At 40.6% G+C, this 25,020-nt stretch overlaps 1 protein-coding gene across 2 annotated transcripts in view; it reads left to right on the forward strand.

The window, feature by feature from the left end:
* Scd5 (stearoyl-CoA desaturase 5) overlaps positions 1-25,020 on the forward strand; it is a 140,073-nt gene that overhangs the window by 109,297 nt on the left and 5,756 nt on the right. Inside the window, exon 4 of one of the 2 annotated variants that reach the window (XM_023560620.2) lies at positions 5,905-5,982. The exons of the other annotated variant lie outside the window; for it this stretch is intronic. Coding sequence (XP_023416388.1) covers positions 5,905-5,982 — 78 coding nt within the window. The remainder of the gene's footprint in view (positions 1-5,904; positions 5,983-25,020) is intronic. 2 annotated transcript variants of the gene reach the window in all.

Below are 25,020 nucleotides of genomic sequence, written 5' to 3' on the forward strand. Positions count from 1 at the left end.
GCAATTATGTAGTAGCATAATGTGCTACTGTTTTAATCTGCATTTCCCTGACAACATATAGTGTGGAGCATATGCTTATTTTATATCTGAGTATGGTCTTTAATAAGATACCTGTAAGATCCTTGGGCATTTTTTAATTGGGTTGTTTGTTTTCTTGTTGAGTTTTTGTTTTTGGAAACAGGGTCTTGCTCTGTGGCCCAGGCTAACCTTGAACTTGTAGCGATCCTTTGACTTCTTTGGAAGGAGGTTGGTATAGAGGAAAAACTGGCATAAAGTCTTCCTTTTTCTCTCCCAGTGCTGGGGTCAGGCCCAGGCCCCATGAATGCTAGGCAAGCTATCTACCATTGAGTTACATCACCCAGCCCTCATTTCCTTCTTAAGTGTTACGTAAAATTTATTAGTGAACCTCTCTGGACCTAGTGTTTTCTGCTTTACTTATTGGTTTGGTTTCTTTTATAAATATAGACCTGTTCACATTGTCTTTTTCTTCTTGTGTGACTTTCAGTAGCTTTCTTGGGGGGCAGGATGGTGGTAATTAGGATAAAACCTAGAGTCTCACACATCCTGAGCAAGTGCTTTGCCACTGAGCTACGTTCCCAGACTTTTAAAATTTTACTTTTAGATAAGGTCTCAATATATTGCCCAGGCTGGCCTTGAATTTGTGATCTTCTTGCCTCAGCCTCCCGAGTAGTTAGGATTACAGGTGTGTGCCATCAGACCCAGCCAGACTGTGCCTTTTAATCAATTAGTCTACTTCATCTGAATTATCAAATTTGTAGGCATAGAGTTGCCAGTAGTATTCCTCTGTCATCCATCTGTGTATATAAGTCTGTCTGTCTGTAAGTATGTATGCATGTATTTTGAGACACGTCTTGCTGTATAGTTCATGCTGGCCCTGAATTCACCATGTGTCCCAGGCTGGCCTTGAACTCATGGCAACCCTCCTGTGTGCTGGGTTACAGGCGTAAGCTTGTAATACTTGGATTTTATTATCCTTTTAGTGTCCATGGGCTCTGTAGTGATAACTTCTTTTTCTATGTGATTTTAGTAATTTATGCCCTCTCTTTTGTGAAACTGGCTCAGAACTTATTGATTTGGTTGATCTCTTCAGAGAATTAGCTTTTGATTTTGTTGATTTTGTCTATTAATTTCTATTTGTAATTTTATTGATTTCTACTCTAATTTTCTCTCCTCCTCCTCCTCCTCCTCTTCTACCTCCCGTTTCTCTCCTTCTTATGGTATTGAGGATAAAAGACTTAGGTGCCTTGTCATTAAGCTGTGCCCCATGCCCCTTAAAATTTTGAGACATGATTTTGCAAAATTGTCCAGGCATGACTTGAACTTGCCATCTTCCTGCCTCAGCCTCCCAAAGTTCTGGGATCACAGGTATAAACCATTATTCCCAGCCCTTTTCTTATTATTTTTTAACATTTTATTGGGGCCAGGGATTTAGCTCAGTGGCTTAAGCACCTGCCTGGCAAGTTGCAAGGTCATGAGTTCGATCCCTGGTACCAAAAAAAAATTTATTTACCTAAAGAAAAAAAAAAAGAAAACAATACAAAACAGAAGGTAGAAGTGATACAGAATTTCAAAGAAAAATATTAACATTAAGAAATTACTGTTTCATAAGTTACATGTTGTCCTCTTAGAAATAGTTGTTCAAGTTACAAAATCACAAAATAAAAGGTGAACCCTCAAACATTGACAGTGTAGACCATTCTGTTCAGTGATCTAATGGAAACTTAGTAATATGGTCATTTATCCTACACACTTGAACATTTATATAGTTATATCCTTTAGAGCACTTTCCTTCCCTTTCATTTTTATAATATCTGTTATGTATTTTGGATCTTATTACTCTTTCAGTTTTTATAATTCCTTTACACTAGAAAGACAATGTGATATTTACTAATGTGAGATTTATTTATTTCACTTATGAGGATAGCCTCAAGTTGCCTCCTACCTATAAAGGCCTCAAGATCACCCTTTTTTATAGCTGAGTAATAATCCATTGAATAAAAGTACCACATCTTTTTCATCCACTCTGCAGTTGATGGGCATTTTGGTTGTTTTCAAGATTTAGCTTTCACAAATTGTGCTACTATAAACATGGGTGCACATATATCACTGTGGCACGATCTTTTCAAATTTTTGGGGAAAATACCCAGGAGGGAAATAGCTGGGTTGAATGGAACCTCTAATCCTAGTTTGTTGAGGAATCTCCAGTCTACACTCCCACCAGCACTGCAGAAGTGTTCCTTTTTCCCCAGCCTCGCCAGCATTTGTTAGTTATCAGTTGTTTGCTTGATGGCAGCCATTCTTTCCGGAGTGAGATGAAATCTCAGTGCTGTTTTAATTTGCATTTATTGAATGACCAGTGATGGTGAACATTTCTTCATGTATTTATTTGCCATTTGTATATTTTAATCTGTGAAATGTGTGCTCATATGAGATGCCCAGTTTTGTAAAGGGTTTTTGATTTGGGGAACTTGATGTTTTTCAATTCTTTATATATTCTGGATATAAGTCCTTTGTATGAGGTATTGCCAGCTAAAATTCTTTCTTATTATCTGAGTTTTCTTTTCACTTTGTTGGTGATTTCCTTTTGAAGTGCAGGAACTTTTTAATAAGATGTTATCCCATCTTTAATAACATGTTCTTCCTGTTGATTCTTTGAAGTATTTCCCATGCGGTTTGTGTTTTGTTCATGAATTTTCTGCCTATGCCTATTGTCTCCAAATTTTCTACCTATCTTGTCTTCCAATATATTTAGTGTTTCTGTTTTAATATTTAGATCTTTGATCCATTTTGACTTTAGTTTAGTGAATGATGATAGGCATGAATCTAGTTTCAGTCTTCGGCATATGGAAAGCCAATTTTTCCAGAGGCTAGCTTTAAAGAGGTTATCTTTCTTCCAGTGAACATGTTAGCCCCTTTGTCAAATATCAGGTGGCTGAATGTCTTTGTAGTCATGCTTGCAACTTCTAATCTGTTCCATTGCTCCTCAGGTATGTTTCTTTACCAGTATCATGCTGATTTTATTACTGTGGCTTTGTAGTATAATTTCAAATCAGGAATTGAGATGCCTCCTGCCTTGCCTTTGTTGCCCAGAATTACCTTTGCTATTCTAGATTTCTTCTGTTTTCAAATGAATTTTAGGAGTATTTTCTCTAAATCTGTAAGGTATGTTAATGGTATTTTGATTGGGATTGCATTAAATCTGTATAACAGTTTTGGGAGTATGGCCATTTTCATAATGTTAGCTCTTCCTAACCTAGAGCAAGGAATATTCTTCCATTTTCTAATATCCTCTTCAATCTCTTTTTTAAAGAGTAGTATAACTTTTGGCATATAGGTCTTTTATATTCTTGGTTAGGTTGAGTCCCAGGTATTTCATTTTTTTAGATGCTATCGTGAAAGGTGATATTTCCATAATTTCTCTCTCGGTGAGTTTTCCATTTGTGCACAGGAATGCTATTGGTTTTTGAGTGTTGACTTTATATCCAGCTACACTGCTGAATTTGTTTATTACCTCTAATAGTCTTTTTGCAGAGTTTTTTGGGTCTTCTATATAAAATATGATGTCATCTACAAATAATGATAATTTTACTTTTTCCTTTCCTATCCTTATTCTTTTTATTTCTCTCTCTTGTCTAATTGGCCTGGCTAGTATTTCCAGAACTATATTGAATAGGAGTGGTGACAATGTACATCCTTGTCTTGTTCCTAATTTTAGTGTGAAGACTACTACTTAGTATAATATTGGCTGTTGATTTGTAATAGATGGCCTTTAAGAAATTGAGGTAGATACCATCTATTTGAGTTTCTGTAAGGTTTTTATCATGAACAAGTGTTGGACTATATCAAAAGCTTTCTCTGCATTTATTGAGATGATGATGTGATTTTTGTTTTTGGTTCTGTTGATGTAGTATATTACATTTATTGATTTGTGTATGTTAAACCATCCCTGCATTCCACTCTCTTGCCGGGCCTGTGAAGGTCTTATTCTTCTGCTCCTATTTACCCACTGCAGAACTCTATTTTAGAGGCAAACTCATATAGGGGCAAACTCATCACACTGAATGAAGCCTGCTGAGGTCTTTTGTTTGGGTGAGGGGCTCCTGAGTCTCCCATCGAGCCAACACAGTAATCTGCTATAGTCCAAGTTTCTGGGAGAAAGTGTTGGAGCCAAAGATCAACTGCAGTACTAGGTTCAGGAGATGGGGGGGGTGCTGCCGTGGTGGTCCAGGGTGTCCCAGGCATGCTGGGAGCATCCCAGGAGTGCCGGCGAAGGGCGGGCCCACAGCGGTGGTCCAGGGCATCTCAGGTATCTCTTCTTATTATTTTGAACTAATTTTATTTTAAAGAGAAAGAAAGTAGAAATAACAATAAAACAGAGTTTCAAGACAGGCTAGTAGGACAGTAGCAGTAATTAGTACATAGTATTGTTGTCTACTTAGTAGTTATTCAAAGTACAAGATAGTACTTAGTCTACTTAGTAGTCTACTTAGTAGTTATTCAAAGTACAAGATATAGGCATGATAGCTTGTCCTTTCCATGAACTTAGAGAAACTAGCTATATTACTTTTTTTTTTTTTTTTGGTAGTGAGAATCAAACTCACGACCTTGAGCTTGCCAGGCAGGTACTGTGCCACTGAGCTATATCCCCAACCTGTGTCACTATCTTAACTATCATATATATATATATTTTTTCCTTTTCCCTTCCTTCTTTTCCATTTTCCCCATCACAATTTCTATTGTTTTTTAAAGAGAAGAAAAATAGAAATAAAAAATAGTTTCAAATCAGACTAATAGGACAGTAACAATAATACATTGTACATTGTTATCTTTATGAAAGTTACTCAGAGTATAAGATATAGGCATGAAATAATATCTAGACAATGTTAGCATGAATCTTTCTTTTCAATGAACTAGGAGAAAATAGCTGGATAACTATCTTAACTATCTTGTGTATATGTGTATATAATATGCATAATTTATATATGTATATATACACACATATATATAAAATATATATTTCCCCTTTTCTCTTTCCTCCTTTTCCCTTTCCTCCATTAGTTTCTCTTTTAAAGTTTCTCCCCAATTCACAATATCTATTGTACTTTTGGATCTTATTTACTCACTCAGCTCCTCACACTATTGAGACTTTATGATGTTTACATCTGTGGTCTGATTTACTTCACTTACAAGTATGGTCTCAAGTTCCCTCCACTTACCTGTAAAAGTCCACAATTTATCCTTCTTTATGGCTGAGTAGTATTCCTTTATATTTAAAAAAACATCTTTTTTTATCCATTCCTCATTGATGGGCATTTGGATTGTTTCCAAGATTTAGCTATTACATACCGTGCTGCTATAAACATAGGTGCATATGTATCACTGTGGTATGATGTTTTTAATTCTTCTGAGAAGATGGCCAGAAGGGGCATGGCTGAGTTGAATTGGTCCTTTAATCCTAGATTTTTAAGGAATCTCCACTGATTCCACAGTGTTAGCACCACTCCACACTCCCAGCAACAGAGAAAGATATCTTTTTCCTCACAGCCCTTCCAGCATTTGCTATTGGTCAATTTCTTTGTAATGGCCATTCTTTCATGGGTGTCTCAGTATTGTTTTAATTTGCATCTCTTGAATGGCTGGTGATATTGAACATTTCTTCATGTATTTCTTTGCTGTTTGTATTTATTCATCTGAGAAGTGTGTATTCATCTCAGATACCATTTTTAGATTGAGTTTTTGAATTTGGGGGGCCTGATTTTTTCAACTCTTTGTATGTTTAAATATGTCTTACTTTGAATTTAATTTGCTCTTTTTTTAGTTTGCCAAGGTAGAACCTTAGATAATTAATTGTAGAGCTTTCTATTTTTCTTTCTTTCTTTCCAGGGTGTCCCAGGCATGCCAGGAGCGTCCCAGGTGTGCCGGTGAAGGGTGGACCCACAGCGGTGGTCCGGGGCATCTCAGGTGTCTCTTCTTATTATTTTGAATGTATTTTATTTTAAAGAGAAAGAAAGTAGAAATAACAATAAAACAGAGTTTCAAGACAGGCTAGTAGGACAGTAGCAGTAATTAGTACATAGTTCTTTCTTTCTTTCTTTCTTCTTTCTTTTTTTCTTTCTCTTTCAAGAACAGAATATATTTATTATGGAAAGAAAGCTTCTGTATGAGAGAGAGATAGAAGGGGTCATGAGTGCATTGCTGAGGACCTGGACTTTACCAGGGATTTTTAAAACCATGAAATGAGATGAGTCCAAGGTGGGGACAAATGGGAAATCACAAGGTGTGTTGTGAGGTGAGACAAAACTATGATCAATCAATAATATTTTGTTTTTCTAATATAAGCATTCATGCTACAAATTTCCCACTTAACAGACTGACTCCATAGCATACCATAAATTTTGATAAGATGTATTTTCATTTTTTAATCCAATTTTGTAAATTCTCTTGAGATTTCTTCTTTGACTCATGTATTATTTGGAAGTGTGTTGCCTAATTTCCATGTATTTTGGGGTTTTCCAATTGTCTTTGGCTTCTAATTCCATTGTGGTCTAGGAGCAGACATTATATGACTTTCTTTCTTTGACATTTTCTGAAGTGTGTTTTATGACCCAGAAAATGAACACTTGAGGTCTATTGGAGTGAATATTCTTGTGAGCATGAGAAGATTGTGTCTCCTGCTATTGTTGAGCAAAGTTATCAGTAGATGTCAATTGCTATCAGCTGGGTTCAGCTGGTTGATGCTACTGTTGAGTTGTACTCCGCCCTTATTGGTTTTCTAACTGCTGGATGTATCCATTTCTGATGGAGGGTAGTAGAAGTTGTCAGCTGTCACAGTGGATTCCTCCATGACTCCCTGCAGTTCTATCAGTTTTTGCTTCACTTTTTGGCGGTCCGTTGTTAGGTGTGTGCACATTAACTATTATATCTTTCTTAGAAAATTGACCTTTGACATCATTATGTAATGCCTCTCCTTATCCCTAATAACTTTCTTTACTTGGAAGTCTGCTGCCTAAGACTAATATAGCTCTTCCCATAATCATTTTATTTGTGGGGTTAGTGTGTCATTCTTTATCCATTTGCTTTTAATCTATATTTTTTTATTTCAAGGGACTTTTTAAACAGCATATGATTAACTCCCATTTTTATGCACCCTATTTGTCCTTTAGTTGGTGCAATTAGATCATTGATGCTGGAAGTTTTTATTGATAGAGCTAAATACCTATCATATTTGTTACTGTTTTGTATTTGTTGCCCTTGTTCTTTTTTTTTTAACCTGTTTTTGCTTTCCTCTCTCTTCTCCCTTTTGTAACTTTAAACGAGTATATTATGATTTTGTTTTTTCTCCTGTGTTAGTGGTGTCATTCATTCCACTTAGGTATAAGCATAGATAAGTATGTATGTGTGCGTGTGTTTCTCTGTCTTTACACACACACACACACACACACACACACGAATACATAACCAGATAAATCTTGTTATTATTTTGCACAAATTTTTATCTGTTAATAGATCAAGTGAGAGTAAAAAATAGGCCAGGCACACTGGGAGATTCAGTCAGGAGGATTGCAAGTTTAAGACCAGCCTAGGCAATGAAACAATTTAGTGTGTCCCTGTCTCACAATAAACAATATAAAAAGGATGAGGGATGTAGATCAGGGTGAATCCTCTGGGTTCAATCCACAATACTGCAAAAAAAAAAAGATATTTTATTTTACCCTAACCCACTTAGAGAGCTTACAACCAACATGACCTCTTTCTCCACTGGCCAAACCCGTTGCCTTTATTTCTGGTTCTCCATAGGGCCCTTCAGAATCTCTACATCCTGAATCTGTTTGCCATGGCCCTCCCTATTGCCAAGTTAATAGAAAAACCTTGTCATATTCTTGACCCTGTATGGCAGAGACATTCAAGGCCTTGGTTAGTTACTTGCATTTTGTGGGAAACTCCATGGAAATAATCTTGGAAGAAGAGACCCTAAATGGTGAGATACTCATACGTCAAAATGTATGTTTGGGATTTGGGCAAAGATGTGGTATCAGGAGCTTTTACACACCAGCACCTTCCCCCACCCCCTTGCTCCTCAGTCACCCTTGACTTGATGATCGCTTGTTACACAAAGATCCTTGACTGATCATGCAGTGGGAAAACCAAGTTGGCCCCAAGCTGAGCATCTCTTGGCCATTCTATGAACAGATCCCTGCTCTGTGGTGTCCTTCTGCCAACTCTTAGGATTAACACTGGGTACCATGAAGTATGAGGCATTATCTCAGGTAATCTAGCTTCTTTCTGTTTTCTACATGTATCACTTATTCATTTAACAGCCATGAATTGGGCACTCACTTTATACCAGACATTGATTAAGGTTCTGGAGAATGAACCAAAAGTCAGATTCTGGAAGGTACTTGCTTTTTTTTCTAGACTCCCAGTTGGGATCTGGAGATGTGGAAAGGGAAGATCCTCCCTCCCTCTGCTCCCACCTGAAAGGGTCCTTCCTCCCTGCTCCTTCCCATTCCTCCCTGTTTTCCATCTCTGTCCCATTGATCTGATTAGAGTTCACTTGTCTTATCTGTTTGCCTTTCTGCCCCAGCAGTATTTACCTTTTTACCTGACAGAGAGCTCTATTCCTTCTCTGCAAGAGGACATTTTCCCTCACTTCTCACACTGTGTTCTTAAAACCATGATGTTTCCTCCTCCTCAAGCTTTGTTAGGCAGAGGCAATGAGAGTCTGGGGTCTGCTTGGATTGTCTCCTCACTTTCTAGACATTTCTATGAATGTAAATATTCCTTCTCTTTGAGTTGTATCTTGCATCTTTAAAGAGATTGTTTCTTGTAATAATTTTCCCTGCATCCAGCTATAATTGTCAGAGAGTAAAATTTTGACTCTTTCAGGTTCAAAGACTTTAGAAATATTAATAAAAGGCTGTAGATTGTGTTTCATTAGATCCCGTTTGTTAAATGTAAATGGAAAAGGTCAGACATCCTTTCACTCCTGAATAGTCTGCCTTTCCACTGAGGTTTAGAGGACTGTGACTGGACAGCTGACTTAACCTCTGGATGCAGGACAGAGGTGATTCAGTATTGATGGTGCAGCACCAACACCAAAATTTCCCTTTTAGAATGGCTAGGGATTTGGATGGGAGAGAAATCAGTGTGGCACACAGTTCCACAGCTTGCTTTGACTTTTAACAAATTCCCAAGTCAGGCTGTGACTTGTTTGCCTCTGTCAGGGGTACTTTTCCTACTGGAACTTTGGGAGAATGCATGTGTGCCTGGAGAGAGAGACAGAGAGAGAGAGAGAGAGAGAGAGAGACAGACAGACAGACAGACAGAGAGAGAGAGAGAGAGAACCAACTGCATTAGCAGTCATTTTTATTTCTCCTCATGACCATCCATTTCTTTGTGCAACAAATTCCCCTGGCAAAATGAGGAGACAGTTTCCAAAATTCTATCACTCACTAGATAGAGCAGGGGACATATTAATGAACAGATATCAGTGAATTCTGGAGCTAGCATTTGCAAACTGCTATCTAAGTTTCATTTTTGATGGTGATAAAGGAATCTTTCTAAATCATGGGTTCATTTCATTGGCTAAAAATAGCTTCCATTTATTAATTACCACCCTATGTATGTTTTGTGTTTATATTCATTATCTCTGATCCTTCCAATTATTCTGCATACACTTGGTGGTGTCTGGGTTCTAAACTTGAATTCTGAATATTCCAGCTTCTCATTGCCTTGATTAGCTTACTCAAAAGAAGAATAGCATATGTTTCCACAAAATTATTCTTTCTCTGGAGAAATACTACTGTACTACCAAAGTTGAAAAAAGTTCTTAGCTAATTTTAATACAAAATTTAAATATTTATATAGTGGTTAAATAAATGTTGAAGAAGGGTGGAGCAGAGATGGCAGATAGATAACAGCTGGCTGCAAAAGTTCCCTGAGATAGTCAAACTAGAATTCAACATAATACAGAATGGTGAGCCCTAAACAGAGGGAGATGAATTCTCTCATCCCAAGAAGAAACTAAGATGAGATGAACCAATCAAACATACAGTCCTGGTGCTATTATTGGAACAGCTAAAGGTTCAGTGCTCCTGCTGCAGCAGGTGACTTGCCGAGCCATCTGAGGTCCCGCCGCTTTGACTCACTGGAGGTGCAGTCACACTGAGGTTGGGGGTCAGCCAGCCAAATGGAGAGCTGAGCTGGCAGGGAGTCTGCATCGACATGTGGTGAGTGATGGGAGTGGAGCCATTCCACAGAAAGGAGGGCTCCGGCAGATGACATTCTGGGACCAGGCAGGACTGGCAAGTATGAGAGGCAGCAGTGACTTCAGTCAGTTGTTCCCTTTCTGAACAGGATTGGTGGAGTGAGCTAGGCCTGGGTCATGTGACCTGGCTGAGACCCATTAGGTTGTCCAAGGTCCAGTCCCTGCAGCGGTGGCACACACCAACCACACTAACGCAGTGAAGTCTCAGAAGTTTGACTGACCCAGAAGGGAGGCAGTGCACAGTAGTACAGTGCAGGCCTCAGCAGCTTGACTGACCTGGAGGGGAGGGGCCAGCATACACTATCCCTGTCTGCAACTCACTAGCACACTGCAGTGGGAAGGGTCACCTAGCCAGCGCACTTCAAAAGAATTGTAACCAACCAAGAAAGAAACTGGGGCCTCCTAGAAGAAACAGAAAAGATGGGAAGAGGAAGCAACAAAAAAAAGTCCCCAGATCCCAACCCTGAGAACATTGACCCAGTACGGGTAAATACAAAGGAGAATGAGAACAGCAAACATACAATATCAGACACCGCACCAGTGTATATAAAGAGATATCTTCGGGACCTCATAGACAAGATCAAAAGAGAAATATTTAGCCAAGTAAAGCAAGATATAAGAAGAGTAACAAAAGAGATACTAAGCACCCCCTCAAGCAGACACAGACGGAAGAAGGGAGGAATTCAAACAAAGGAGAGAACCATTTGAAGAATATAAAAAAATATAGGATACATGAAGCAGATTCAAAGAGATTACCAGCAAATTAAAAACTCTATGGAAATATGGCAAATCAGCTTGAAAGAAACTAAGGACAGATTATTCAAACTGGAGGACAGTTTTGCAATGTGGGATTCTGAAAGGAAAAACTTTTTAAAAATAACAAGGAAACAAATAGTAACAATACAAAGGCTAGAAGATGACAAGAGGATCTATAATTTGAGAATAAAGAATGTGAATGAAGAAGCAGGGGTACAAACAAAGTAACTACAAAGGCTATTCACAGAAATAATTAAGGAAAACTTCCAAACATAGGAAAAGGAAATGATATTCAGGTGTATGAGGCATATAGAACTCCAGCTACCTACAACCAAAACAGAGCTACACCCAGGTATATAATAATCAAGATCCCAGAAATTCAATATAAGAACAGAATATTAAAAGCTGTTAGAGAAAAGAAACAGAAAACCTATAAAGGAAGGCCCATCAGAATAATGGTAGACTTCTCAACACAAACCATCAAGTCAAGAAGAACCTGGAGTGAAATATTCCAACTCCTGAAAGAAAATAACCTCCAACCCAGATTGATATACCCTGCTAAAATGTCTCAAGAAATTGATGGAGAAACAAATGCTCCCAAGACAAAGAAGAACTTGGGAAATTGGCAGCCACCAATCCAACTCTACAGAGAATACTGCAGGGCAATCTAGAGAGAAAGAAAAGTACTAGGATTCCAGTAACAGTGACAGAGAGGCCTCAATGAATGGAGCAGAAAACAGAATGAAGAAGATAAGCAGACAACTGATGGCAAAAAAAGAGTATAACATAAATGAGGCAGAGAAGGTTGGTTATAATCTCTAATATAGATGGCCTTGATACACTAAATTAAAAAAAAAAGAACCCCACGTGGAGTAGATCAGGAGGTAGGGTCCACTGAGATGCTATTTATAGGAAATATAATTAAAATGAAAAAGGGTACATGAACAACTATTTGTAAAATCTAATATGAGATGCTATTTATAGGAAATATAATTAAAATGAAAAAGGGTACATGAACAACTATTTGTAAAATCTAATATGAGAAAACAATGCTCTATGTGACAGAGAACCAGAGAGTAATAGGGGCAACTAGACCAGTATTTGTGGATAGATTGGAAAGACAGGCTTTAATAGATAAAGTATTAAAATTAGAGATCAAGTCCAGGAGAGAAAAGGTTCGGAACCACTTAGATAAATAGCAGGTTGCCCCCCTCCCCAATTTAAAACCAAGGGTCTTGGTCAGACCCAAAAATGCACAGCATACCCTGGGAAGTGAAAGGGGAGGGAGAGTCTTAAAAAAGATGGCAGAAGATGTTGTTAATAGTGTATCAGGATTTAAAACCCACATTACTTGCACCACTCTGCTTAGATAGATTTTATTCTGTCCCAATTGTCTACTTGCATTAGATTTGAGGGCACAGACAGCTATCCCAAAAACACCAGGATATAGCACAATAATCATCTTTAATTTCCTATTATCTTAATCTAGAGCCCTGTATGACTTATACTGTGTTATTATGACTGATCTTAGTTAAACCTGGTTTGTTTGATTGCTGTTTGGTATCGACAGATTTTATTCAAAACTGATATAATTGATAGTATCAAGTCTGAGAGTATAGGCAACTACACTGAAGATGACAAGACTCTATGATACACATTCTGGTTTCATAACTGCCTGCTTTTGAAGTTTTATACTATATACAAAGTTGTATTTTTATTAATACTGTTATGTACTGATATATTCAATTATACTATGTCTGATGAGCCAATTCTATTGAAGATAACAAGAGACAACACAGGAACTATGGTAGAACTCCTTGTACAACGGTCTTATATGTCTTTTTCATTTCATGTGTTTATAGGAATATGTTTTGCTTTGTCTTGCTTTGTTTTGTTTCTCCCTCTAATATAGAAAGGATAGAAATACATCTTAAGATTCATGCATGTGTAGAATCTATAAACAGTTTATGAGAACTGATCTTATGACACATGATGAAATGAACAAATAGTTTGAAGAAAAAGAGACATTAAAGTACCCAGTGCTGATCCTGGAGGGTTATAAAGTGAAACTCAGCAATAGTACTATTCTTGTTCGGAGTAATATTAGACTGCTTGAGTTTGTTCAATCTCAACATAATTGAAGATATGGATAACTGCATGTATGTCTAAGTGTCTAGGATTGATAATCACATTTCTAAGTTTTTGTTGGATAGTTGAACAGAACTGCTTGCAGTCTCGCTGCTTGAATTCCCACTTTATATGTTCCACTTTTGTATCTTGAACAACTATTTGTAAAAGGACAGTATGTAAACATTAACTAGTGATTTCTTACTGTTTATTTTTTCTCTGAACATATGTACTTTTTCTACCCATTTTCTGATTTGTTTAGTCTTTCTTTAAATAAAATTTTAAAAAATCAATGTTGAATTTTACAAATTATATTTTGTTGCAAGTAGACTCCATTTTCACAAATGCATGTGCATTGAAACCACTTTGAAAAGTGCCACCCAGTGCCATGTGACCTTCTGTGTTGCTGGTGATATCTTAAGTGTAAGATAGACTTGCTCAGGGAGACTTGTGAAAACTTCACATAAATAACAGAGGCAGACAAAAAAACAAGTCTTTTTCTTGGTGGTGTTATTATTAACTGTGTGAATCATAGGTAGAACCACAATCTGGGTAGTATCAGGTTATTTTTTCAGTCAGTCAACACAAGAAGGCAGATATAGAGAGGTAAAGGGCAGTCTTGGAATTAAAGATGTAGCCTTTTTCACTCTATCTGAAATTCTGTTTCTACAACAATATAATGATGATGTGCCAACATCTACTTTATACAACTCCTGAATAAGTCAGTTAGTGTATAGGAAAGACTTGGGGTATACACTAAATATTTGTGTTAACTAACAGTACAGCATTATATAGGAGCAATTCCATTGATAAAGTTTAGGTTCTAAAAGACTACTCATATGCCCATTAAAAATAAGCCCAGAGTGACTAACAGAAGCTTGAACTACTAGTTTCTGGGTGGCTTTCCATACGTGAAGACACAGTGATGCAGCCAAAGCGTTAAAACCATAGGGGGATCTGAGGCTGGGTGTGGAGCAAGGGCTGAAGAAAGACACGACTGCTGTAGGTCAGGGTGATCCCGGGCTCCGAGCTGCTGGGTACTGGGCCCGTCCACGCCAGCACAATGGCCAGCATGATGACAATGAAGGGACAGCAGAGAGCAAAGATCCCCTAGGGTCTGGCCCCAGAGTGGACCGTCACCAGAGTGGACCAAGGTTGGGCACTGTGTAACAGTTAGCCGCAAACTCAGAAAGTTGTCCTGTTCTGCAGCCTTTGGCACTGTGTCACGCCCTTCCATTTTAAAAAATACCTCTACCCTTGTTTCCATCCTGAGCATATGTCTCTCTCTGGCAGTGTTCTTATAGCCACTTGTTGCTTTTACACTTCCCAACGGACAATGTTACTGATGCTCGTAGGATGTCCCGGGCCGAGCACCCAGCCACCTGGCGTGGCCCTGACCTCTCCACAGTGTGGAACTGGGTCATTGCTCATGGCTGCTACACCAGCTGTAGCTGGCAGGGAGGTGGCACCAGTGTTTTTCTCCATCTTGTCTTGTTCATGCTTGTGAAGCTCTTTAAACAGAAAATTTGTAAGTAGGGGAATTTCTGTACTAAGGGGTATGGAAGGTACAAAAGGAATAAAACACACAGTCCTTGTGAATCTTAAAATTTGATCAGAAAGAGAAACACCACACATTGTTTTTTGTTCTCACCTGTGTTTTTTAATTTTAATTTTTATTAGTACATGCATGTTTGCAGTATATCATGATTACATTGTTCATGTGGAGTTGGTACATGGACATAACACATTTTAATTTTTCACCCCCGCCCTTCCCTCCATCTCTTGGACTCCTTCCAAAAAGGGAAAATATCTATCTTCTATTTCCTGTTACCTATTTTTCATTTTGCTCTTTAATTTATCTATATTTGAGATTTCTCATGCAAGAAAAATCACACAATATTTAAGCCCATTGGTCTTATTTATTTCATTTAGCATTATGATCTCAACACACATCCATATACCTATAAATGTCTCAAGTTTATTCTTGTTACAGCAGGCAGAATAATACTCCACATTTGCTTTATCCATTTGTCTATTGGTGGACATGTAATCTGCTCCAAGATTTAGCCATTATCAGTGGAAGAAAAGGCACACACTTGTAACTAGCCAGAGGCCTCTGGGTCTGCATGACAATGATGCTGCAGTGGATGAGTGTAGGAGGAGCAGGAAATTCCCCATGCGGGAGACAGGCTAGGGGACCAGCAAGAATTCTGCATGGGTACGGGGTCCCTAGGAACTGGCAGGATGAGGGCCTTTTCCTCATTGCTCTCCTGCTTTGGAACAGTCCATTCCTGTGTTGAGATGTCCGTTATCTACTCAGTAAGTGTTTAAGTCCTCTCTGGGGCTCTTACATGTTTCTTATTTGGCTGTTTTCTAGACAGTCCATACTTTTATTATTACTGTCAACAGAAATCACTGACTTTTTATCATGAGCAGTGACTAGATCCCCCAGCAGTGCCAAGGTTAGCAGCAGGAACTGTCACATTGCCCAGACAACTTGCAGGACACCACCCAGAGCCACCAGCCTGTGAAGGATGTCTTGTAGGTTGTTGCCCAAAGTCACCCTGGCAGGAGGCAGGGGGTTCCTAACAGAGGACTACTGTCCAGGCATTTGATGTAATACAGCCTCAGGATTAAAAGTGCACTGTCCTCCCTCCCCCCTTTCTTTAAATGCTTCTGTGGTGTCTTAGTCTCTTTCCTCTTCACTGGAACAACATCACGCCATAATGGAGGAGAGGTTTATTTTGGTTTATGTTTCAGTCCATAGCCAGCATAACAGAGGAGCAATGGCAGAAGAAAGCTGCTCACAGCATGGTAGTCTGTAAGCAGAGAGAGAAGGGAGGAGCTGGGAGGGGAGACAAACTGTCCAGGCCATGCCCCTGTGACCCCAACTCCTCATAGCTAGTCAGCTGTCTTGGTTACTTTTTCTTGTTGTTGAGACAAAGTACCCAGCACTCAAAGTTAAAAGGTTTATTTAGCTCACAGTTTGTAGAGGTTGCAGTCCATTATCAGCTGGCTCCAAGGCAGGATGGCATGGGAGGTGGGCATTGCAGACAGTTCATGGCAGGCAGAAGACAGAAAGCAGAGGGCAACATGCTATAGGAGACAAGACAGGACTGCAGGTCTTTCTGACCATTCTATATTCTGCAGACCACCCGCCCTTAGGGCACATAGCTCTCACACCCTAGCATCACACCTTGAATTATCCCAACACCATTTCCTTGATCCCAGCAGCACAAACCCTAGATCCAGCCACTACCACTAAGCCTCGCCTATGACCACATGAGGCTCTGAGGGGACATCTGGATATAAACCACAACATACGAGCTCAGAAGTGTTTAAAGAATAAAAGAGAAGCAGAGGTGCTTTCCAGGGGAAAGAACACCTTACTGCAAAGAGTGTTCTGAGAGCTGACTTCTTAGTCTAAAATACTGTAATTATAAAAATTAAAAGGGATGAATTCCCACTGAAAGTGAGACCAAGCAAACCACTATTGACCTTACAGTGAAGTGTCCTTGTCAGGAACTGGCTCTGGACCAGCTAGCACCCTGTGCCAGTCAGACTTCTCACATTGCCTCCTTTCCTATAAAACAATAGCAAATGTGTCACCAGATGCAAGGAATCAGTGTTGAGATGATGAGGTTTGTCAGAACACACTCACGGGCTCCACGGGAGTGTGCATCTCGGCTGCCGTTTGGCTTTCTCTTAGAAACCTCCTCTCAGCTGTCTTCCATTTTCAAGAAGACAAAAATAGTTACCATCAAGAGAGTTAGACAAGCTGTAGACATATGGCTCTTGGGCAGAATTTGAAAGCCTGTTTATATTTAAACACACACGCGCGCACACACACACACACACACACACACACACACACACACACGTATTCAGATTCTACCCAATTAGTTCTTCCTAACCAAGAATTTAGAGTTTGGAGATAATGTGTGGTCTAATGGGCGGCCCATCAGCTCTCCATCCTTGGCAGTAATGACCAGACCTCAGGGTGAGAATAGGGTAGTGAGAGCCTCAGAACATCAGGTGGTGAGGGGATTTCTAGCTCCTAAAGGTCAAGTGTTTCCAGGGAAAAAGAGGAATAGAAAAGAAGGTTGGCGTGGTGCTGCATGACTGTGATCCCGGTACTCTGGGACCTGAGACAGTAGGATCACAAGTTTGAGGGAGACTTGGCTCAAAATAAAACCTGAGAAAAGGGCTGGGGATGTAGCTCAGGGTGAAGGTCCTGGTCAATTCCCAGTGCCAAAAGGAAAAGAAAAGAAAGAAAATGAGAGCTGGGGAGTTGGAAACACCCTCAGAAGCTGGTGCTCAAGCAGGGAGAGTGTTCAAAAAATGGAAAGGGCTCTTTTGAATATGTGACCATCTTCCTTTCCTTTGTGGTCTTTGTGTTTTCACTCATCTTACCCACATCAGCTACCAGGAAAGATAAGGAGAAGGGGCTGACTAAACTGTAAACCTTTCCAATTTTGCATTGAAAGCTTGAGTCCAGGTTGCATTGGAAGAAGGATGATTACTTTGAGGCCTGAGGTCTTCCTCTGTTGTCACCAGCATCTCCTTTTATCCCCACCTCCTCTGTGATTGTGATTGATGTGACCTGAAGATACGCAGGCTGCTGCAGGACAGGAAACAGGTAGACCCCAGCCTCTCCCCATGAGTCAGCAGCATCTGTGGACTTGGGGCAAAGGCCACATCAGCAAACAAGACCAGTCTGGAAACCAGTGTCATGCACAGGCCGCCAATGGACTGGGAAGAGCCAGGCCCCAGCCTTCTGTACAGGCTGGCAGTACAAGAAATACCAACCCTCCCACGCTCACCCTGCTGTAAGCAACCAGCTTATATGGAGAAACACAGACAGTGACGATAGCGATAGAGGTGAAATGCCACTGGATGCCTGTGGTACTTAGGTGCTTCTCTAACGTTGCAGGTCTAGGGCCAGTTCAAACGATAGTGGTACACAGTGTGACATCTAGCGGGATCAAGCGACAGTGGTACACAGTGTGACATCTAGCGGGATCTCCTTCTGAGGGTTGCAGCCATTATTGATTCCCCATGGACTTGTTTTGAAGTCCTAAATCGTTTCCATGGTTTTGTTGGGCTGGGTTTTATTCTCTTTTGTTTTGTTTGATTGTGTCAAACCTAATGGCAGGAGCAGCTGTTTCAAAGATAGCAAGATACATTATGGTAGCAATTTTGGATTTACTATTGGCTTGTTTTGAAGTCCTTTATTGCATTCATTGTCTTGTTTTTGTTGTTTCTATTCTATTCTGTTCTGTTTGATTTTTACTATGTTTGAAGCTATCTGTAGCTATTTTGAAGACATCAAAAGGCATTATGGTAACTATTGTTGATTTTACTATGTTGTGAAGTCCTGTATCTCGTACACTGGTTTGTTTTGATTGGTTTTATTCTGTTTTATCCTCTTTAAAGTAAATTAATTAATTAATCAATAAATAACTGTGAGCTGAAGCTGCTTTGCATAGAAGTAGGCAAAATGCCTACTTTCAGGGGACTCCCTTCAGGTGCTAACTTAGAATCCTTTTGCCTTTTTTTTGTACCAGGAATCAAACTCAGACCTCCTGCTTGCCAGGCAGGTGCTGTACCACTGAGCTAAGTCATTGGCACTCCCACCTTTTTTTTGTACTCTCAAAATATGAAATTCAAATGAACTGAATAAAAGCCTCCATCTAATCTTAGAATAGGGCTGGGGATGTAGTTCAGTACCACAAGAGCCTGTCTGACAAGCACAAGGTTGTGAGTTTGATCCCCAGTACTCCCCCCAAAAGTTTGTTTAATCTTAGAATAACAATGATAGCTTCCTTTTTAAATTTTTATGATTTCTATGACATTCTTCATTGTGTTGATTTGCATGTATTGTGTACTTACCATTCACCAAACTGTATTTTGTACAAGTAAAATCCGTATGTATGGTACAGGGTGGGGTTTGATATTTCAAATCATTTGTACGATAGATATTCACCAGGACAATTGATTCCCATCTCTGTATCATTACTTTGTGTTTGGGATCTTCCGCCTCCTATGTCCTAGTTATTCAGAAAATATTTTATAGATAGTTTGATGAATATACGTTGTGAACTGTAGTCTTCTACAGAAAGTTCCACAGAGCACTAGCACTTTCTCGAGTCATCCAGCTTACTGTGTTTAGGCCCCGGTCTTCCAAACATCCCCTCAGCCCACCTCCCAGCCTGCAGCCTATTCAGGTAATGACAGAGCGTACTGATGGGTCTCAGGACCACCTGCCTTGAAGGAGATGCCCGGAGGCCGCTGCCAAAATCTCTCGGTCCTGGGCCCTTCCTTCTGAGCAGCTCTCTGTGCACCCAGCTGACTTTGGGCAGGTCCACCCCCACAGCACTCTTGGGACCTCTCTATTGATCCTGAGCCCAAGAGACTGCTCAGCACCCATATTTCCCACCCGGAGGATTATGGATGGTGGTGATGGTGGCAGAGAAGACAGGAGGTGGGAGCTGGTAGATACGGTCTCCCTCTAAACTTCTCCCAGAAGACAAGTCCTGACACTCAATTGTCTCTGTGCCCTCTTGGGAGGTGCCAGTCAGTGGCCAGCTTCTGACTGCCACCTTGCTGGCCTCCATGCTGCTTCCCTGGACTGCACTCCTGTTCCAGCATGGTAATGCATCCACATGGGCGGCGGCCTTCATTGCAGGGAGCCCAGCCTGAGACTCTCATCACCGTCAGGGAAGGAAGGTCACTTTGGTGCACAAGCTCTGATGAAGAAAGTAGGAAATGGGTAATGGTTTTGTGTTTCAATTTAGGTGGTTGAACATGCATGCCATCAACTAGCTATCTAGAATGACTGTTTTTGAGTCTCCAGCGGGCTAGCTATCCTGAAGGGACACTGAATAATGTAGTAACTGCGGCTGAGAGCAAATCTCGTAGGTCAGAAATCCCTTCTGAGGTGACTTTTGAAGGCCTGGACAGCTTTAGAAAGATTAGTGCAACTTGAAACAGGAGTGGAGCGGTGTGACTTCTGGAAAGCATGTGTCATATAGGAGGGTCGTGTCTTTTCCATGTGGAACAAAGCGCTCATGTTCTGCCAGCCTCAATAGCAGTGCTCTGCCCACCTAATCAATTCAGCCACAGCGGCACTATTGATCGTTAACAGTGACTCAAATGATGCTACTGGCTCTTCTCCCTAGAAGCTGCTGGTGAGCAGCTTCTTATTGACAGAAGTAAAAGAGTTTTGAAATTAAAGTTGTTCCCCTAAGTAAGTGGAGGATCACACTGTAAGCTGGTGATTGTCCAAGTGAGGATCATCACGAGAACACACATGTGCACACATACGTTTGATCATGATGCCAAAAATAACTAGAAATGACTTGTCTCATTTTTGAAAGGAATTATGCTGAATAAAATTGAATTTTCTTAAGGCTTAGAACAGATCCTACAGGAAACAAAATCACATTAAAAAGCAATATTATCATCCTAGAAAACAATAATTAGCTTAAAAATGGATTGGGCTTTCATTCCTTTGGATAGTGATTATCTCTGAGGATTTGATGAAAGCCTTTGTCCCCCAGAAAAATGTGAATATCCAAAGGAGCTGCATTCGAGTTCATGAGTGCCAGTTTAGGAAAAGTGGTTATGTTTTGTCCTGCAGTGATCAGATTATCCCAGAGAGCAAGAGTGAAAGTGAAATGCAGTTTAATAGGGACAGAAAGTGGAAATTTAGTCATTTTATTTAAAGCATGAGCTTCAAATGATTTTAATTGTTCATCTGAGTCACTCTACACCACATTCCATCAGGAGTTGGTCCATTGTTCCTATGATTTATTCAGAACAACTGAAAACTAGTAAGGAAGGGAAGGAGAGTGGGAGGGAGGGAGAGAGGAAAAATGAGAGAGACAGAGACAGAGAGAGACAGAGACCAACTCTGACCCAGACAGATGACCCTGGGGTCAAATCAACTTAGGTTTTTATTAAGAGGACCAGAGACACTCTAAGCACTGAGCAGTGGAAGGAGGAGCTGACCTAACTACTTTTGCCAAAGACAAATGGACCCTCCTTCAGCCAAAAGAAGAGAGTGTGAAGTGGTGTCACTTCCCCACTGAGTTGTAGGCTTCGAAGGTGATGCTTTGTGGCTGCAGTGATTTGCTTCCTCCCTGGGAGAGGAGCTGCTGCTGGGAAGATGGCCCAGCTAAAAGGTTTTCTCCTGCAGGAAAGCTGGTCCGAGAGGAGCACAGAGGTGATGTAATTGAGGTCAGAGCTGCGTCCGGAGTCATCTGGCTACAGCTTTCAGAGAAGATTTCAAACCCAGCTAACACGAATGCTTTCACTGCACAAATGAGAGACAAAGCCCATTTTCAACCTGAAGAACAGCTCCTCATAAATGGGCTTCTGCTTTCAGCTCCGCATCTGAGCACACCACATATTCTACCTCCCCGAGTAATGCAGGGACAGTGGGTAGGAGGAGAATATGCCATCCATTTACAAACTGCCAGGCTGTAACATTTGTCCTCTAAATAAATGTTTGGTAAGCATCCACTTTATTCTTCCTGGAACCCTACAAGATACAGATATAGAAGGGAAAATGAGTTTATAGTGAGGCTTTAAGATCACAGAAGCAAACATGTTTGATCAAGATGCCACTGACAGCTCATTGCTCATCAGCACCACACATTGGAGGGTCTGTCACTTCCTTCTCGCCCTTTGAGGTGCTCGGTTTTCACACTCCTGCCACTGCCCTCCTCGGAAGTCAGCAGGCCTCCCTGCTCCTCCGGCTCAGATAGATTTCACTCAAGATCTTATACCAGCTCAGGAATGCTGGGGTTCAGAGGCAGCCAGACGGAGTAACGGCTTACAGACTGAACATAGCAATTACTGTTTCATGCAAAGAAAATGAGAATCTTATAGGGCCTGTCACACCTGGATTTGGGAGATAAAAGGAAGGGAGGGAGAGAAAAGAAAGAAAGAGGAAGGAAAGAATTCCAGCATTTTTCTTCTTCACTGAAGCAATTTTTGCTTGAAGCTCTCCTTAATTTTTTCCATTCTCTTTATTGTGGTCAGTTTATTGGAGTGAGTTGGGGAAAGTTGGCACTTAAGATAACTAGAGCTTTCTTGGATTGGGGCATTGTTGGATTCGACAGTTTTTCCTGTGAAATGTCACCTTGTCCAGAAGTAAAAGCTGAGCAGCATCTTTCCAGCTGGGGTGTTGGAGTGATGAGGGGTGTGAGGTGGCTGGTGTGGAAGGTCCTTATCTATTGCAGACATGGCCTTAGAAGCTGCCACTTAGAAACTGGGAAACTAACAGCTGCCCATAGGTAGCCCAGTGCTTTTGCTTTTTGTTTGAGCTAAAACAGGAGTCTCTGGCTTCAAACATGCTCCGTGGATCTTTTTTGGTGATTCTAGTAAGACAGGGTGTCCTTGTGGGAAAAGAGAGACTATCTCTGCCCTCTGTACTCTTTTTTGTTGAGCAAAATGATGCCTCGTACTTTTGTAGTGTGGTAAAATTCATACAACATAATATTTTCCATCTTAACCATTTATAAGAGAATAATTTTCTGCTGTTAAGTGCATTCACAATGTTATATAGCCATTGGTATGATTCACAAAATGTCTTCATCATTCCTTAAGAAACCCCTCATATCTATTAAACAACAGCTTCCCTTCTACCGCTCCTTCCCGTGGTGGTGACCTTCATCTTCATTTCTGTCTCTGAAAGACCTATTGTAGTTGCATCATATACGTGGAATCATATAGTAATTGTCCTTCTGTGTCCAGTTTATTTCATTCATCATAACGTTTTCAAAGCCTTTCCATGCTGTAGTATATGGGGTATGATAAAAAAAAATGAGGTGAATATTTACATTTAAAAAATTATTTCAGTAAAAGATACATTGCCATCAATCCCCATCAAACACTCTCCCTTGCTTAGAACACTTATCCCCGCACTCTGGCCACTTTCTGAAGCAGTTCTGGAGGTCTTTTCTCATGAATGCCTTTAGCTGTGTTGTCAGAGCTGCCTTGACGACCTAAACCAACTCAAAACATGTACCTTTCGTTGTCATTTTGACTTGAAAGAACCAGGAGTTGCATGGTGCCAGAGCTGGTGGGTACCTGGGTGAGGGTGAGAACAGAACTTGCCCTATCACAAACAGTGTGTGACACAGTGTTGTCATGATGGTGGCCTATTTCTTAGGCTCTTTCTACATACATCACTCCTGTCAAATGTAATTATGGTAAAAGTAAATGCTTTGAATTGATTCAGGACGTTAAAGGAGCCATAACTGCACAACTGAAGACATCATGAAAGATGACCACCAAACTGCTGCGGAAGGGGATAGGACAGGTGTGTGCAAGCAAGGAGAAGTATTTTAAGGGGGCTTAAAAGACAGTGTGTCTTTTACTGTAACAAAAATGTTTAACATTCACTTTATATGTTGATCACAGTTATCTATCAAAATTTCATTTCTTTTAATGACTGAGAAGTATCGCATTAAGACAACATTTTGCTTATTCATCTACCGAAAGACCTGGATCATTTTCACCATTTGGCTCATGACTAATGCTGCTGTAAACATGAGGGTACAGATATGTATTGAAGGCCCTGGTCTCCATCTTTAGGGTGTGTGCATAGAGTGGAACTTCTGAATCATAAGGTAACTTGGTATTTCTACTGTCATTTTCTGTTCTGCCTGTACCATCTTACCTTTCCTCCAGCGGTACAGAGGGTTCCTATTTCTCCATGTCAGTCAAGAACCAGAAAGAAGCTCCAGTCTAGCTAGAGTATACACAGTGTCTACTTCTGATCTTGAGATGACAGCATTTTCACACAAATGTGCACTGTACGTGGCAAATCTCTGGGTATGTTTATCTTTGTGACCTGCCCTTGATTGGCTGGATGAGCAGCAGATAACCAGGATGTAAGAACTGTGCGTGACTCCAGGGTGGCTCTGTCCCAGTGTGGATGATTGCTGTCTGGACCCCTGCAAGGCTCTTGGGAAAGAGAGGTAATAAAAACTACCTTGTGAGGCTGTTGTGAAATTCAAATGAGAAAATGTATGCATGTGGTGCACGTTAACATGCTTACGAGCTCCAGATCTGTATTCCCATCCCTGCCTCTTCCTGGCACTTGTGAACCCCAGACCTGCACATCAATGTCTCTTATTAGGCCTCTGCATTTGAGTGTTCGGTGGGCATCTCCCACTGCTGGTGTCCATGACTGCACTCCCTACACCTGCCACTCAGCCATCCTGCCTCTTATCCACCCTTGGTGTCATCACTGAATGCTCTCTCTCTCTGCAACACTGAGCCTGTGAACAAATGCAGTCACTCTCCTTGGGAAACACATTCCGAATCTGACCATTCTCACGCCGCCACCCCCATAGGTCTCCTTGTCTAAGCCACATCCTCTCGGACCTGGATCATGCATGGCAACGGCTCCCAAGGAGACCCTCCACTCAGTTCCTGTCATCTTGTCCCCTTCCAGCCAGTTCTGCTCCTCTTCCCTGAATGAAGTGGGGCCTTTATGCTTGTGATTTCCTCTGCCTCACTAAGCCACATGGCCAATTTCTCCTTCCTCCAAGTCTTCATTGAAAAGCCACGGTATCAGGAAGGACTTTGAGAGGCTATACCTGCCTGTAAGAGGTCATTCCCATTCGATTTGCTTTTCTTCTTAGTACTGACCGCTAGCTGGCCCTATATTTTGTTTTACAATATCAACTTACTGTCTGCCTTTCCTATCAGATACGAAAGTCTCTGCCACAGTACCCCTGCTCCTCAAGGGCAGTGACTTTTGTTTGGTTAATTTTGTATCTCAGTGCTAGGGCATGGCCTGGGAGGTAGGCACTTAATGAATTTGTTAGTGC

The sequence above is a fragment of the Cavia porcellus genome, unplaced genomic scaffold (assembly GCF_034190915.1).
Source record: "Cavia porcellus strain 051 isolate PalLab524CR breed Dunkin Hartley unplaced genomic scaffold, mCavPor4.1 scaffold_4, whole genome shotgun sequence".
Lineage (NCBI taxonomy): Eukaryota > Metazoa > Chordata > Mammalia > Rodentia > Caviidae > Cavia > Cavia porcellus.